Here is an 18,389-nt window from a genome sequence, read left to right as displayed (position 1 = left end):
GAAGAATACCTGAAGGACTTTTGTCTTATAGGGGGTTTAGTTGGGTTTGGTATTCTATCCTTGAGAAGTTACTCAAAAAAGTACTAGGTTTTATGCAAGAGTATAAAAGCCTTTTCAAGATTCTCTCAGAACTTGAATAAATACCCGAACGACGGTTAGTCTAATAGGGGGTATGTATGAAAAAGTTTGGTTGGTTTAAACTGTTTCACTGTGTGTGTGTTGCTGAGCACATGGTTGCTGCTAACACGTGTTCTTGTAATGTTTAGTTGCTAACGTAGCCTGTATTCCTTTGTGTATTTCGTTAGCTAAAACGTTTGCAAGGGTGCTCGTTCTGAATTAAAACATGTCTAACATGGTTTTTGAAGCTAGCTTAACTAGCGTGATTGTATTGTTTTGTAGCGACACGTGGTGTTAGAGTCCATTGCTAACGTGCAGTAGCTTTATGTTCTTAGCTATCTAGCGATCTTAGCTAGCACTGTTCACTAGGTGTTTCTAACTCTGTCTTTATAACTCGTTTTACTCTTCCTTGTAGTCGCTATTTTAAAGCCATTGTTTCTTCTGAAAACGTGCTTGTTTTAAGTCGTTGTAGCATAGCGCTAGCGTAGCTTGTGGCAAACACCACCATCTTTGATTCTCTTTCTACGCCGTTTTACAATTTTTCTTCGCGTGTTACTTCTTCTTTGTTGATTCAGTAACTGTAACGTTAACTCATCTGGAGTTTAATCAGTCACCAAATCGATAACATGGGGAATAAAACGGCGAAGTTTGAAAATAATGATTGGGTATATATGAAGTCACATTACCCAGGTTCAGACAAATACATAATGAAATGGCGGGAAAAGTTTAATTTTAATGGCAAACTGAACTTGGAAGAGATTGAAGTTATCATAAATTGCATCAAAGCAGAAGCGTGCGGCAATAGAGATAGACAGAAAAAACTTGGCTTATGTGAGGCGTATAGGTGGCTCTCTGAAGCAAAGAAACGGACAAAGACAAATAGTATCTTAGTATACAATAAATTTGAAAGGGACAATGAGACTGTGAGATCTAATCAAAGTCCTGCATCTCCGCTGCGGAAGGGGGGATTTGTAAATGAGGAGGTCTCACCTAATGCACAAGAGGCACCCCTCTGTGCTAACGTCTCTACCCCTGTCTGTCCTCCAATATCCAAACTGTATCCAGAGTTACCAATTCAATGTAACACTATGACGCATAGCCAAATGCAACATAGTTTACCAGAAATGGGAGGAAATCCAATTGTAAGCGATGTATTTCCAATGATTGAAGTTGCGAATCCCAATTGCATTGATGGACGAAAACCCACAATGTTAGTTTATCGTACATGGACAATTGAAGATGTCAAAAAAGCGGTAGACGGTGTCACAAAACCTCAAATTAATGTAAACCATTGTATTGAAGATTTGCAACACTTAATTGAATCTTACCATTTGAACGGTGTAGAGGTTCAACAAGTGTATATGACACTTCTAGGCAAAGATTGGGGACACGTCCGAGGTGATTATATTCCCACACGAGGTGAGAATATTTTAGCGCACGATGACAGAGAGCTCGCAAGGAGAATTACCGAATTAAATCAGCGTTTGAGAACCAAATTCAAACTGAGAGCCGATTATAGTGTAATTGGTCAAACAAAACAAAGAAATGATGAATCATTTGAGGATTTTGTTGTTCGTATGACGGAAGTTTTTAAACAGCACAGTGGTTTAATGGAGGATAATGACGATGCTGGTCCGTATAGACAACAATTAAAGAATGCTCTACATGCAAACAGCACTAAGAGAATTCATGATTGGATCACGAAACACCAGATTGGCTATCCAACTAGTACTCTACAAGAGTATATAACACATGCAATCCATGCTGATAGAAATTGCAAAAAAGAAAACGCAGGTGTATACCTATTTGCAAAAGAAGGTGGTGTTGAAATGTTTTGTCAAGTAGCACACAAAACAGGGCATAACTCAAGGGGAAAGAGGTTTCCAGAAAAAGGAGATACAAATAAGAGAAATTTTGGCAAAGGTCATAGAAGGGGATTTAACGATGAGTGTTGGTTTTGTGGGCAAAAAGGGCACTGGGCTAGAAATTGCAAAAAGCGCCAGAAGACTAATGCAGGACTAGAGTCAATGGAACTGCAAGTAGCTTCAACGCAACTAGCTTCTGGCAAAGATGAATGCAAATTAATAGAGACAAATCTAGCCGATTCGATGAAACTGCAACTAGTTTCACCGCAACTATTTTCTGAGGAAGATGACTTCAAATTGGAAGAAAATAGCCCAGCCGACAAATATTGTGAAGATTTGTTTTTAAATGACATGCCAAGTAAGCCAGAAATTACATTATGTGTAAATGGCACCCCGATGACGTTTCTCTGTGATTCAGGTTCTTGCAGGACCACATGCTGTGACCCTATTCCAGGTGTGAAACCGAGTGGGGGGACAGTGATGGTCAGAGCAGCAAATGGTCTCTCTTCCCCCATCCCTGTCTCAAACCACGTACATATGAAAGACCCGAAAGGCCTTTCATGCTCTCTCAGTGTCTTGCTGTATCCTGAATGTCCAGTAAATTTGCTAGGACGTGATGCATTGACAAAATTACAATTGGCTTTAGTACCCACACCAGATGGACAATTGTTGATCAAACGGAGACAACAATTACTAGATGGTGATGATTTTGTTCATTCTAGTTCATCAAATAGTTTGTTTTCCCTCAAAGAAGAAAACAGTGAATGTGACACCCTAATTGGCAAAATGGTCACTGTTGAAGAGGATATGCAAACTAAGTTACATGTGTCTACAACATCGCCAGCAAGACATTTGTCTTGTACAGCAAATTTGGCCTTGGAAAGATGTACGACATTAAATTTTTCTACTGTTCTTCCCACAGAAGGTGACGGAAAATCACACGATTGCCAGGAGGTTGCCGAGCAATCCACCGAAGCGCAATTAGACCTGACCGATACAGCTTTGCCAGAAGGAGTGGAGTTGTTTGTCAACGGGTCCTCTAAAACAGATTGCATAGGTAAAACTCAAACAGGGTTTGCGGTCGTGACTTCGGATAAAATTCTGAAAGCTGGGTCGCTTCCCAGTTCCTATTCAGCTCAAGCTGCAGAGCTTGTGGCGATAACAGAAGCCAGTAAACTAATGAAAGGTAAAAAAGTCACTATTTATACGAATAGTGAAGACGCTTTTTCCTCTGTTCATACTTTTGCGGAATATTGGGACAATAGAGGCGTGATCACTTCCACTGGCAAACCTGTAACACACAAGGACTTGCTCGTCAATCTACTTGACGCGATCAAATTACCTCAACAATTGGCTGTATGCAAATGTGACGTGCACACCAACGTCACAGACAAGATTGCAAGAGGGAAGGCATTTGCTGACAAAGTAGCAAAATATAAAGCAATGCAACCAATTGCAGACATGGTAACAGCTAAAAATGTTTTGCCTTCACAGTTTGAGGAAGGATAATTTGGATTTGGTATTTAATGTGCATGTACAAAGGTACATGTGGTTTGCTGCACAATAAAAAAAAATGGTGCAGAAACAAAGACTTGATTTAGCCCTGTGTTTCTGTAATAGATACACAAGGCTAAAGCGGGGGGAAAAGATTTATAGTTAATGATAACTTTATGAATTTTGTTTGTTTATTTATTTGTTTGTTTGTTAAACAACTTTAAAGGGAATTTTGGGAGTTAAATTCCAAATGCATGTGATTTTAACTTTTGCAAATGGGGTTTATTTATAATTTTGCAATTATGAATAAAGACAAAACATGCAAATGTGATTGTAATGCAAAAGTTCAGATCTATGCAGAGACAGTTCCTGAATTAGCAGCTAGCATCGGCTAGGGAAGTTTGAAATGGACAGGAATCGAGGTACAGAAATCCAGACAGGAGTTCATCAATGAAAGCAGAAGGAAGCGTTGACCCACATTCTTTGCCGGACCACCTGCTTCAAACCTTTGGTCAGTACGAACACTGGTACCGCAAAATACTGCTCATCCCCACAGACAATGTCATCCACCAGCGCGACCTGAGAGAGCCCTGCCTCGGAGAAGGATGTGGGCCGGCATCACGGCAACAGTTGCTACGGCAGCCATGACGGCAGCCATCATCCAACCTGTACTGCTGTGATGGAGCTGGCAGGATTCACCTGTGGCTAGCGGAGCTGATTGGTGGCCAGTGAGATGGAGAAACATTGTCTATGTGGTTCCTGGGTGGACCATGACGAACTGTATACAAGAACTGACCAACAGCTGCCAAACAAAGATGGGTCCACTCAAGAGAAGAAAGATGGTGTTTTCCTTGGTTTCTTGATGAAGGTCCTGGTCGATTTCGTTTGCCTCCTTGATTCCTTCCATTTCAAAATAAAGTACAGCAAGATTAAACATATATACGTTAATTTTACAGTCCTCTCAACTTGCAACCAAAACGAAGGGTATATGTGTTGATGTTGCTGATTTATATAATGATTTTGAATTATATGTTAACTCATGCTTTAAGTGTTCCAAGAGTCTCACCAACTATTTTGTGCTAAATGCTTACTTATGACTGTGTAGTATTAAATTCAGAAGAAGTTACTATACATGATGTCTTACGCATTAAATGTTAAACAGGGGGGAAATGTTGGAATTGTTGTGCATAGAGTTAACATTTATGCTTTCCTTATAGTTAGGTACCAGATAGGATAACCTCTGTCTAGTTAGCCTTTCCTTTGTTCTGGGCCATGTGGCCCTCATGTGATCTACTCAATGTCCCATGATGCCTTCCTGACCCCTCCCATCCTATTGTTTTCCCCTGAATAAATAAGGCTGCTTCACAGCAGCTTGGGGGGAGCAGCAACCAACCTCCATAAAAGCTACATCGACTTCCTGCGTGTTCTTTTTAGCCAAGCTAGGTGTACATAAACCTAGCTTCAACTCTAACAGTTACGCATGTTTGGTTGTCAATTGGACATCAATATTAAAAATTCTGACAAAACGATTTTGGAATTTTTGGTCTTTTTTGGCCCAAAATGGTGATTTATAATTGGTCAGTGAAGGAAACAACAGTTTGGACATGAAGTTCAAGGTGTCACAAAAAAAGGGACCAAACCAGGCCATCGTAAACAATTCTTTCTTTGAAATATAAAGGCAACTTCAAAGGCATGCAAAATCAGACAAAATAGGCCCAGACCTTATAGGGTTAATAGATCAAGTACATCCATTTGAACGCGAAAAATATTTACTCTTAAATTAAAAAATACTTTTTAAAAAAATCACAACTAAAAACAATAGACCATGCCTCTTAAGTAAAAGACAACAATATTGATACCGCACAGAAACACAGAATAATGTGTTTAAAAAAAAAAAAAAAAAATTGCACTTAATAACTTAAGCATTTAGGCAAATGAAAACTTTCCCGTCATAGCTTCTGTAATGGTGTTCCATCGGGATGCAACGATACAGTTAAGTCACGGTTCGTACGATTTTTGATACGGGGGACATGATTTTCGATCCGATTCAATACATTTAATGCTCTGTAAAAAAAAAATATATATATTTTTTGTTTCGTTGGTTTTTTTTGTTGTTGTTGTTGTTGTTTTTTTGCCAACGAGCAAAAATTAAATCGCCATCATGTAAACATGCATTTTAGTGCATAATATTTATGTGCTTACTTCTTACTGATCTGAAAACATTTTGTAAAAAAGTGCTGAGAACAATCTTTACTGTTTGTAAAGTGAGGCGGGGCACACTGTTGATTGCTACAGCTCTCTCAGCAGCTAGGTTTACTACATGAGCAAGACATCCCATTTGTGGTCGAATCCATCTGTGTCACGTACTGAATTAACAATATTTGCAACATTATCTATAGTCACTGGTATAGATTGATTTGGCCTTCCTAACTTCCATTCAGTCATGACAGTTTAGAATTTATCGATGTAGTATATGGACTACATGTCCCATAATTACTCTAGGCTCACGTAGCCAATGGCATGGGACGTAGCACATCTAGTTTGCCATTTCATGATATCTAGTGTGTGCGCGCATTAAAAAAGTTAGCAAGTGCCGCTGCGGCTGAAGTCACTGCTCATTACTACGCATCATCAGCATATGACAATCGACTTTCATACAAAGGATGAGTTTGAAGCACAGCGCTCTTAATTTCATTCAGCTGTTCGTTGTCAAAGCGAGGTTGTTCCTTGCAGCCAAGTCGGTAACAATGATTTAGCAGACTTCCTTGTAAATATCCGGTGTTGTGCCGAAAAATAGCCGCCCCGCGTGAAATGTCACTCCTGACGGGAGCGCCCACACGTCAACAACACCGGCGCGCCGTAGATGGTCCGCAGTCAGTCCGGAGCACTGACGCGGCCGGTATACGTTGAACAATAGGATATAATGGGAACGATTGGCTCCGGTGCTTGTTTTTGCCAGACCTGGAACGAAGATGCATTTTGCGCAGTTGGTAACAAGGAATCCGAACTTTTAACAGCACGTCTGCCGCACGCTCGCACGCACCTGCACGCGAGGCGATAAACTGCAGCGGAAAAATCACCGCCTTCTTTTTTATTTATCGTGCGATAAATAGCATTATTGCATATTGCGACAGGCTTATATACAACGTTGTTGGATTAGTCACCAATTTGTAAGCGCATGCATGGGGGCAAATAAGTATTTAGTCAATCACTAATTGTGCAAGGTCTTCCACTTGAAAATATTTGAGAGGCCTGTAATTGTCAACATGGGTAAAGGCCAGGCCATAACACATTCTCCCAGTCCTCTTCTGGATCATCCAAATGCTTTCTAGCGAACTGCAGATGGGCCTGGATGTGTACTTTCTTCAGCAGGGGGACACGCCTGGCAGTGCAGGATTTTCTGGAGTCCCTGGCGGTGCATTGTTTTACTGATAGTAGCCTTTATTACTGTGGTCCAAGCTCTCTGTAGGTAATTCACTAGACACCCCCCCCCCCCCCCCCGTGTGGTTCTGGAATTTTTGCTCACTGTTCTTGTTATTATTTGACGCCACTGGGTGAGTAGGAAGTTGAAAGTCCGTATTGCCCAACGACAGCCCGAAAACATCACTTCTCTAGAGGAGATCTGCATGGAGGAATGGGTCGAAATACCAGTAACAGTGTGTGAAAAGCTTGTGAAGAGTTACAGAAAACCTTTGGCCTCTGTTATTGCCAACAAAGGGTACATAAAGTATTGAGATGAACTTTTGGTATTGACCAAATACTTATTTTCCACCATAATTTGCAAATAAATTCTTTAAAAAAATCAAACAATGTGATTTCCTGTTTATTTTTTTCGACATTCTGTTTCTCATGGTTGAGGTTGACCCATGTTGACAATTACAGGCCTCTCTAATATTTTCAAGTGGGAGAACTTGCACAATTTGTGGTTGACTAAATACTTATTTGCCCCACTGTAGGCGTAGATTGTAGGCTGTTGGCTACAGTCAGGAAATATTGGAGTCATCTGGCCTAGCATCGCGTTTGCTACAGCGTCACAACAAACACTCTTCTCTCTCCATGTCTCTGACATTTCTCACGTCATTCAACCAACGTAGTAACGCATAGTAACTCACATTGTCTCGTTGCCGGAACAGTGACAAAATCCGTTCCGAACGGAGAAAAAAAACGTCATGCACGATAAACGTCCAGATTTTGAACGTACGCATACACATTTAAAAATCAGTGCTCACTTGTACAAATTACGCTGAAACCGTACAACTTGACAGGTATGGTCCTATGATTGGTTCTCGTCAGCGAAACAGCCAGAAGGATTTTCTGACTGTCCAAGTGAAACTTTTTTTAAAGGACCGATTTCTGAAGTGGTCAGTTTACGGACTAAGTTAATCACATGATGACAAAAATAATAATTTAACCCCCCCCACGAAAAAAATTCTCCTCGGATCTACACAATTCACGTAGGTCACCCTTTTTGACTTCAAAACGGCGAATTTCGCCTAAAGGTGAGACATTTTGAAGTCATTAATTTAGTGTCAGGCCCGATCAAGGTTTGACTAGTTTTACTCACCTTCCAGGCATTCTTTCTTATTGTCCAGTTCATCATGAGCTCTGGCCCTCTTCAAGAAAGCATTTGTGTAAGTTGGGTTGAGCATTAGTGCCAGTGTGCAGTCTCTCACCACGCCAATCTTAATCATCTATGGTAAAAGGCAACCGTTAGTAACAGAAAAGTCTCCCATATGCAGCAGAGACACACTAAAGCAGGGGTCCCCAACGACCGTACCGGTCCGCGGCGCATTTGGTACCTGGCCGCGCAGAAATAATAAATAATTTATTAACGACTGCATTCTGGCCGATTGACTTTGGCCTGTGACACTTAACACACCAATAGCCCTGTTTACTCTAGATATACAGTGCCTTGCAAAAGTATTCGGCCCCCTTGAACCTTGCAACCTTTCGCCACATTTCAGGCTTCAAACATAAAGATATAAAATTTTAATTTTTTGTCAAGAATCAACAACAAGTGGGACACAATCGTGAAGTGGAACAAAATTTATTGGATAATTTAAACTTTTTTAACAAATAAAAAACTGAAAAGTGGGGCGTGCAATATTATTCGGCCCCGTTGCGTTAATACTTTGTAGCGCCACCTTTTGCTCCAATTACAGCTGCAAGTCGCTTGGAGTATGTTTCTATCAGTTTCACATCGAGAGACTGACATTCTTGCCCATTCTTCCTTGCAAAACAGCTGGAGCTCAGTGAGGTTGGATGGAGAGTGTTTGTGAACAGCAGTCTTCAGCTCTTTCCACAGATTCTCGATTGGATTCAGGTCTGAATTCTAACACCTGGATACGTTTATTTTTGAACCATTCCATTGTAGATTTGGCTTTATGTTTTGGATCATTGTCCTGTTGGAAGATAAATTTCCGTCCCAGTCTCAGGTCTTGTGCAGATACCAACAGGTTTTCTTCCAGAATGTTCCTGTATTTGGCTGCATCCATCTTCCCGTCAATTTTAACCATCTTCCCTTTCCCTGCTGAAGAAAAGCAGGCCCAAACCATGATGCTGCCACCACCATGTTTGACAGTGGGGATGGTGTGTTCAGGGTGATGAGCTGTGTTGCTTTTACGCCAAACATATCGTTTTGCATTGTGGCCAAAAATTTTGGTTTCATCTGACCAGAGCACCTTCTTCCACATGTTTGGTGTGTCTCCCAGGTGGCTTGTGGCAAACTTTAAACGAGACTTTTTATGGATATCTTTGAGAAATGGCTTTCTTCTTGCCACTCTTCCATAAAGGCCAGATTTGTGCAGTGTACGACTGATTGTTGTCCTATGGACAGACTCTCCCACCTCAGCTGTAGATCTCTGCAGTTCATCCAGAGTGATCATGGGCCTCTTGGCTGCATCTCTGATCAGTTTTCTCCTTGTTTGAGAAGAAAGTTTGGATGGACGGCCGGGTCTTGGTAGATTTGCAGTGGTCTGATGCTCCTTCCATTTCAATATGATGGCTTGCAGAGTGCTCCTTGAGATGTTTAAAGCTTGGGAAATCTTTTTGTATCCAAATCCGGCTTTAAACTTCTCCACAACAGTATCTCGGACCTGCCTGGTGTGTTCCTTGGTTTTCATAATGCTCTCTGCACTTTAAAAAGAACCCTGAGACTCACAGAGCAGGTGCATTTATACGGAGACTTGATTACACACAGGTGGATTCTATTTATCATCATCGGTCATTTAGGACAACACTGGATCATTCAGAGATCCTCACTGAACTTCTGGAGTGAGTTTGCTGCACTGAAAGTAAAGGGGCCGAATAATATTGCACGCCCCACTTTTCAGTTTTTTATTTGTTAAAAAAGTTTAAATTATCCAATAGATGTTATTCCACTTCACGATTGTGTCCCACTTGTTGATTCTTGACAAAAAAATTACATTTCATATCTTTATGTTTGAAGCCTGAAATGTGGCGAAAGGTTGCAAGATTCAAAAGGGCCGAATACTTTTGCAAGGCACTGTATTAGAGCCGCGCTATTTATTGGTATAAGCTGTGGCATTTCTACCACAATAATTAGAACTATTGTGGCGAACCGACATTGAGAAGAATGACTGAAGATGATCATTTACTTTAAACCTATAATGTACTCAACGCAGAGAAGATATACCATTTGCAGCCACCATTTTGACTCATGGTTGTTCAAATTCCCATCATGCATTTGGGCAGTTAAGAACATTTAAGTCACTACAGTATCATTTAGTGAAAGCACAACAAAAATAATATTCCTATCCCTCAAAAACAAAATAATGTTCACAAAAAGAAAAGCGCTCAATGCAAAGACATCTGGCATTCCCAATCAAAATAGCTATGCAAAATAATACTCTATTCAAACATTAAGTTTAGCTCAACAAATACACTAGATGGCAATATTTAGTCACAATATACAAACTATCAAAATTACTATAACTTGAACTCACATTTATCTTTTAAGAATTACAAGTCTTTCTATCCGTGGACCCCTTTCACAGAAAGAATGTTAATGCCGTCTTGTGCATTTATTCTTATAATAAACAAATACAGTACTGATGTACAGTATGTTGAATGTATATTTCCGCCTTGTCTTATCGTTCCGTTCCAAGAATAATTTACAGAAAAATATGGCATATTTTAGAGATGGTTTGAATTGCGATTCATTGCAATTAATTTTTAAGCTGTGATTAACTCGATTAAAAATTTTAATCGTTTGACAGCCCTAGTTATTTTCTATTTGCTGTATTTTTTTTGCCGCACATAGTCGGTGTTCTGACAAATTTGGCATGCGCATAACGTTAAACGTTTCAAAGTACATACAACAAACTTTCTTCAAAGACAGGAATATTAACTTAAGTTTGCCATGTTAGGTGCACACAACAACTGCACGCAGCTCTCTCACTTAACGACTTCGCCGTGTCGTTAAGCATTAATTTAAGCCATTTCCGTGTTGCACATGTATGTTTATGATGTAAATAGTTTTTTAGCCCCATTGGATAACATTGAGAGTCCAACTGAATATAAAAGAGGGCTTTTTTTTCACCGCAACAAAAGCAAAATTTTACAAGGGTGTGAAATTTGACAGAACACCGGTCCGTGAAAAAAAGACCCAAATCACAGCGGTCCGTGGTGCAAAAAAGGTTGGGGACCCCTGCACTAAAGTGTTCTTTGCTAATTTAGTAGAATAAGTGCCAACCAGCTGCTCATATGCCCCCGCTCGGTTGTGATAGAACTCCGACAGGTCTCTCTTCCGTTCAGTGGGGCAGAGTTCAATGGCCTCTGTGAAACAGTGGATGGCGTTCCAGTAGTTGGCCGCATTAAAGTATTTGTTGCCTTTTCGATTTGCCTCTCGGGCACGAGCCAAAAGACTCTAAAAGGGGAGAAAGATGTCTATTAGGCCAGTGTTTTTCAACCGGTGTGCCGCGGCAGTGAGGTGAGAGATCATCAGGTGTGCCGTGAGAAATTTTCCAATCGGTCTTTGTCAGGTGACATAACGCTTGCAACAGCTGCAGCCAAGGGCGTAGGTTTGCATAGGGGCGGTAGGGACATAACACAACCAACTTTTCAGGATGCTTTAATTGTCCGTACCAACTTTTACGCAACCTTATTTGCATTATATAATGACTTCAGTTATATAGGTAATTTAAATTGTCTTCCCATGTTGAAAGGATAGAATTAACCCTACCATTATTAAGTGAATTACAGTACAATCAATATGTTCAGACTTACATTGACCCAATGACGTGCGGTCATGATGACAGGTGAGGCAGGCCGATACCATTCGGCCCGATTCGGAAAGTGACCAACAACGAATAGCCTGGCCGTCTCCGACTTCCCTGCCCTCCCTCCCCTTCAGAGCCGGAAAAGCCCAACCAAACATCTGACAGGGAGGGAAGAGGCGAAGCACCACCGACTTCCCAAGATGCTGGCACTAATAAACTGGCTTTTAGACTGGTTCAAGTCTTTATTTTGGAAGGAAGAGATGGAGCTGACCCTGGTCGGCCTCCAGTATTCGGGAAAAACGACGTTCGTCAACGTAATTGCCGTAAGTCTTACCTGCCAGCGATAGCTAACTAGCCTAATGCTAATAGCATTAGAGCTAATGATGGGAGAACGATAACGAGGAAGAAGTCGCCGCTTTACTCTGTGTTTTCGTGGATCAAACATCATGGAATATTAAACCACTGCGATCCTACCCCCACAATATATGAATTTAAGTGAGAAAGCGTATTGTTACTTACTTGAAGTTTAATCATTTAGATTCGCTATTATGCTGAAGCTAAAGTGTATACTATACACTTTATTACATTATATCATTATTACTGTGCTGAAACAAAAAATATAATGTTTCAATTCTAGGTTACAATTCAATTAAAAAACTGCCATGACAAAGATACTTTTAAAAACAAATATGATTAATTTTCTAAATGATGTAATTAATGTTTTTAATCTTGCTGATTTAGTCTGACGAAACCCTAATTGGAGTGATGGTTGATGAGATGAAGAGGCTGCTGAGGAAGCTGATGTCCAAATTTGTGCAAATGGATGTGATCAGGAAAGCTGAGGATATCCTAGATGTTGATTACAGGAACAAGGAGAACTGGCATGACACAGGCAACATAGCAGTATCACATGATGCCAGACAATACATGAGCAAGTTGAAGATTATCTCTCATGCCACCAAAAAGAGGTTGTTTGACAGTGTAGTTAATTTTTACACAAGTGTTGTGACCAAAATGACCTTGAAAAAAAATGGTTGCATTTTGTCTTAGCGACTGTCGCGCGCGCGCGCGTCATCAGGGTTGGCAAACATAAATCTCCCTATTTGCAATTTCTACAACTTATCAGGTATGCCTGTCATCATGACAAAAAAATAATTAAAGCATCAAATTTATATTAATATTTGTCCATTGCTCTTAATGTACGACTCATCTCAAACATATTTTATAGTCATAATCGCTGAATTTGCCCATTTCCTGTTCAAATAACGAAATGAAACGAGAGGTGCGGCAGCAACGAGTAAAGCCTCACCTCTGATTGCGCAATCCATAACAAACTGGGTTGATACATGAAATTGGAGCGTGCTGGTTGCCATACATCTGCATGTCGCCATTATAATGTTTCCAGATACGTTTATTTGACCTGATTTTCCACAGTCTGGCTAATGTCTTTAACCCTTAAAGTTTAATGTTTGTTAGCGACATATTTAGTTTTGCTGATGGGAAATAAAACCGCAGTGAAAAGGCACAGGTTGCGGCAGATGGTACTCTGCCGCACTGAAAGGGGGCGTACGTGAAACTGGACTTTCCGTCAAAAGCGGACGCGGTTAACAACACCGGAGCTAAAAGGTTTGCTTTGCTTGCAAACTACGGGACAGAAGAGAACTCGCGCTTTTCAAACGGACTGGTACACCCGAAAAGACTGGCTATGTGGCTGTCCTTCGAAAAATCGCCTTTGCTGCTTTCCCTGCCTTTTCTTCTCAACTTGTGCCAATGTCTGGACTAACACGAGATATTGTGACATTAAAAAACTACCACGAAGCCTTAGCAAACATGAGAGCTCGACCACTCACATTTAAAGCCTGATTGCTTTAAAAACTTTTGGAAGCTCAAGGATCGATTTGGCTTTGACGAACAGCGGAAGCTCAACGGTAGCATCCAGAATGCTAAGGTAAAGAGTTTGAAATACCTCATTAATGCAACCTGCATCCTAGCTAAACAGGAGTTAACATTTCGTCGTATGAGCGTGTAAGCTCTTCTAAACGTGGCATATATGTAGAACGATTACATGGTTTTGCTGAGAAAGATGAAAGGTTAGCTAGACATTTGGACACATCCACTGTGTTTTCTGGCTTGTCAACGGAACGAACGGAACGATCTAATTGAAGCAATCCTCTCCACTGAGGCGGAGAGATTTTTTAAAGTAAAGGAAAATAAGGAGGACTTATGCAAAAAGGGCGTAGGTTTGCATAGGGACGGTAGGGAAATAACACGACCAACTTTTCAGGATGCTAAAATTGTCCCCACCAACTTTTAAGCAACCTTACCTTTTTTGCACGTATAATGTTCAGTTATATCGAGAATTTAGATCTTTCAATAGTTCCATATGTCGTAAGGATAGAATTGACCCTACCATTATTAAGTGAATTATTTTCCATTATGTTTATGTTTGCTAATAAAAACCAGACATTTATTCAGGAGGTTTTCAAAATGTTTCTTTAGTATTTTTTGAAAACAAAGGTTTGAATCGAACAGTGTATCATCTGAACCAATGCACGTAAAAGTTATTATCAGTAGATGGGGATTTATTTTGCATTGATCATTTTGCCTATTAATAATTAGGTTCATATACATGAGAAATGTGGCCCTTTGCCCCCTTCATCCAATCTGTTTGGTCTTATTAATGTCCCGTCCCCAGCAAAAAGTGTACCTACATGCAGGTTATGCTGTTACAGTGCCTTGCAAAAGTATTCGGCCCCCTTGAATCTTGCAACCTTTCGCCACATTTCAGGCTTCAAACATAAAGATATGAAATTTAATTTTTTTTTGTCAAGAATCAAAAACAAGTGAGACACAATCGTGAAGTGGAACAACATTTACTGGATAATTTAAACTTTTTAAAAAAATAAAAAACTGAAAAGTGGGGCGTGCAATATTATTCGGCCCCTTTACTTTCAGTGCAGCAAACTCACTCAAGAAGTTCAGTGAGGATCTCTGAATGATCCAATGTTGTCCTAAATGACCGATGATGATAAATAGAATCCACCTGTGTGTAATCAAGTCTCCGTATAAATGCACCTGCCCTGTGATAGTCTCAGGGTTCTGTTTAAAGTGCAGAGAGCATTATGAAAACCAACGAACACACCAGGCAGGTCCGAGATACTGTTGTGGAGAAGTTTAAAGCCGGATTTGGATACAAAAACATTTCCCAAGCTTTAAACATCTCAAGGAGCACTGTGCAAGCCATCATATTGAAATGGAAGGAGCATCAGACCACTGCAAATCTACCAAGACCCGGCCGTCCCACCAAACTTTCTTCTCAGACAAGGAGAAAACTGATCAGAGATGCAGCCAAGAGGCCCATGATCACTCTGGATGAACTGCAGAGATCTACAGCTGAGGTGGGAGAGTCTGTCCATAGGACAACAATCAGTCGCACACTGCACAAATCTGGCCTTTATGGAAGAGTGGCAAGAAGTAAGCCATTTCTCAAAGATATCCATAAAAAGTCTCGTTTAAAGTTTGCCACAAGCCACCTGGGAGACACACCAAACATGTGGAAGAAGGTGCTCTGGTCAGATGAAACCAAAATTGAACTTTTTGGCCACAATGCAAAACGATAGGTTTGGCGTAAAAGCAACACAGCTCATCACCCTGAACACACCATCCCCACTGTCAAACATGGTGGTGGCAGCATCATGGTTTGGGCCTGCTTTTCTTCAGCAGGGACAGGGAAGATGGTTAAAATTGACGGGAAGATGGATGCAGCCAAATACAGGAACATTCTGGAAGAAAACCTATTGGTATCTGCACAAGACCTGAGACTGGGACGGAGATTTATCTTCCAACAGGACAATGATCCAAAACATAAAGCCAAATCTACAATGGAATGGTTAAAAAATAAACGTATCCAGGTGTTAGAATGGCCAAGTCAAAGTCCAGACCTGAATCCAATCGAGAATCTGTGGAAAGAGCTGAAGACTGCTGTTCACAAACACTCTCCATCCAACCTCACTGAGCTCGAGCTGTTTTGCAAGGAAGAATGGGCAAGAATGTCAGTCTCTCGATGTGCAAAACTGATAGAAACATACCCCAAGCGACTTGCAGCTGTAATTGGAGCAAAAGGTGGCGCTACAATGTATTAACGCAAGGGGGCCGATTAATATTGCACGCCCCACTTTTTAGTTTTTGATTTGTTAAAAAAGTTTAAATTATCCAATAAATTTTGTTCCACTTCACGATTGTGTCCCACTTGTTGTTGATTCTTGACAAAAAATTAAAATTTTATATCTTTATGTTTGAAGCCTGAAATGTGGCGAAAGGTTGCAAGGTTCAAAGGGGCTGAATACTTTTACAAAGCACTGTAAACATTAAAAGCCCGAGCTCCATTGACAAATGACATGAAATACATTAGACTTGACAGTGGATGTTAGCAAGAACAAAAGATTTTGAATTGAAAATTTTGTAACTCACCTTCCGAGCACAAGATTCCTGCCGAATTTTCGTGTACGAGGACCTGTTTCACCCAACCAGCAACGTAGCATTTATAAGCCTCCAAGCTCTTAAAGTTTTTCAAACTTTCGTGAGAATAGGCTGATTTTGTGTGGACAAGATAGTTGTAAATATCAGGGTCAGGCAAAGATGGCGAAGACAGCGGGGCGAAAAACATCGATTTAGGCATCAAATACGGATCTGGCGAATGGATAAACTGAAGCTTTTCCACATAACGCCTTTTATGCAACGCATCCAATGAGTTTACAGCGTCAGATAACACCGGGGCGTCCATGAATTGCTCTATAACTTGCATGACTAATTGAAAACAATGAGAATAGGTCTAAAAAATACGGACAATATGGCGGCCGGATACAGCGACACGTCATTTTGTGACGTAGGTGAGTAGGGTCTATATGATGCTATATAACTGTATGTGTGTTTGTATATGATGTAACAATAAAATGTGGACATTACTTCAAAGTCATTTGTCTAGTATATTGTATGTGTATCTCAGGCAGGCATTTACAGTTACAGTCCAGTTACTGTTCTTCTTTCTATATGACGATTAGGGATGTAGCAGATATTCAGTGACTTTTTTATATATATATAGATTTCCATTATTATTACTGTTATTTATACCCGAATATATACTGTTATTTTAATGGATACTTACATATTTTTTCTCATGTCCTGTACATGCGCAGTGATAATGAGCGATCTACACTCACTGCCCCACTGGAAAGAGGAGAAGGGGTCAGCATTGAAGAGGGATGGGTTGTCATCGCAGATGATGCTTGAGAAGTTAGCGCGGCAGATGTCGGTCACCATTGGCTCAGCCTACATATTTTAATTTTTCCTCCCACAGTCAGTCTCCTCAATTTGTGTATACATCGTGATGTACATTGTGTACATCGTTTTCATTAAGGGATCGGTGCAAGACCTAAACACACAGAGATGTCCTCCAAACCCTTTTGTGTTAGAAGGTATATATTTTTTTCCACTGTTTTGCACTTCAGTTTACTGTACATAACCTGTTTTGACCAGAGCATGTATAAATGCCAAAAACGCCTATGACTACACCAGCTGTTTATGTTGAATTATCAAATATAAAACTTTTTTTTGCGTTGAATGTTCATCATAACATGTTGAATAAATATGTTCAAAACAGTTCGGTGAGCATGTTTGGTTGTCAATAGGACATCAATATTACAAATTTTGACAAAAAAATTTTGCAAATTTTTTTTTTCTTTGTCTTTTTGGTCCCAAAATGTTGATTTATAATTGGTCAGTGAACAGTTTGGACATGAAGTTCAAGGTGTCCTGAAAAAAGGAACCAAACCAGGCCACTGCGAACAATTCTTTCTTTGAAATATAAAGGCAACATCAAAGGCATGCAAAATCAGACAAAACATGTAGCATTAGTCCTACCATGCGGTTCAATAGATACACGGCTCCCACCCCGAGCACGATGGGTGCGCCGACCAGCAGAGCGAGCTGCCAACGGGGGACGACAGTGCCTGACTGCGGCTCGATTGGCCTGGAGGCAGCCATTATGAGCAACCCTAGTGTGGCTAGCTGGTCCAGCCAGTCGTCTTCTTTATCGCATGCGCCGTGAGGAACTCTGGGATATGAGATGATGGAGGTAGATATGGGACAAAAAGATTTGTTGTCGTATTTACACATTCGTGTTCGTATATAAAGTATTTATGTTTTATATAAATTTTTAAATAAATTTTCGAACTCATATTAACTAATTAGGCCTTTGTATCTGTAGACACAAAATTCTGACGTCAGATTTTTTGTGGGTATGTAAATACAACTCTCTTTTCGACGACTGTGAATATTTTTTTTTTTTAAATTAACACATTTATACAATTTTACAAACAAAAATAGGCTTACACATTTAAGAAAACCACAAATAACTAGAGCTGTCCCAACACAGTCGACGTCATCGATGACGTTAATCCGTCGACGAGCAAAACATCCCGTCGACGGTTAATGAAGGGTTAAAAAAATATATATGCGTGGAACAGGGGTCGCGTTAACCGAATATTTTCCGTCGTTGACCGGTTGCAATCACACCCCAGACCACAGGATGGTGAGTGAGCATATTAATTAGCCATTGTCTCTCTTGATGCATGACGTCGTTGGCCTTACTCGGAAAAATGTCCGAACTAGCATT

The 18,389-nt window shown here is 40.4% G+C and overlaps 1 protein-coding gene across 2 annotated transcripts in view; it reads right to left on the bottom strand.

Annotated features, from left to right (window-relative positions):
* Positions 1-17,828, bottom strand: part of LOC130913997 (mitochondrial import receptor subunit TOM70-like) — a 68,008-nt gene extending 50,180 nt beyond the window's left edge. Inside the window, exons 1-3 of one of the 2 annotated variants that reach the window (XM_057833023.1) lie at positions 17,636-17,828; positions 11,191-11,364; positions 8,041-8,167 (exon numbers count right to left, since the gene is read on the bottom strand). In XM_057833023.1, the coding sequence (XP_057689006.1) occupies positions 8,041-8,167; positions 11,191-11,364; positions 17,636-17,758 (424 nt within the window). In that variant the 5' untranslated portion in view covers positions 17,759-17,828. The remainder of the gene's footprint in view (positions 1-8,040; positions 8,168-11,190; positions 11,365-17,635) is intronic. The other variant, XM_057833024.1, reaches the window with a different exon arrangement.
* Between the last annotated feature and the right edge of the window lie 561 nt (positions 17,829-18,389).

The sequence above is a fragment of the Corythoichthys intestinalis genome, chromosome 3, assembly GCF_030265065.1.
Source record: "Corythoichthys intestinalis isolate RoL2023-P3 chromosome 3, ASM3026506v1, whole genome shotgun sequence".
Taxonomy (NCBI): Eukaryota; Metazoa; Chordata; class Actinopteri; order Syngnathiformes; family Syngnathidae; genus Corythoichthys; species Corythoichthys intestinalis.
The sequence above is the reverse complement of the archived record's forward strand: the minus strand, read 5'-3'. Positions and strand labels throughout refer to the sequence as shown.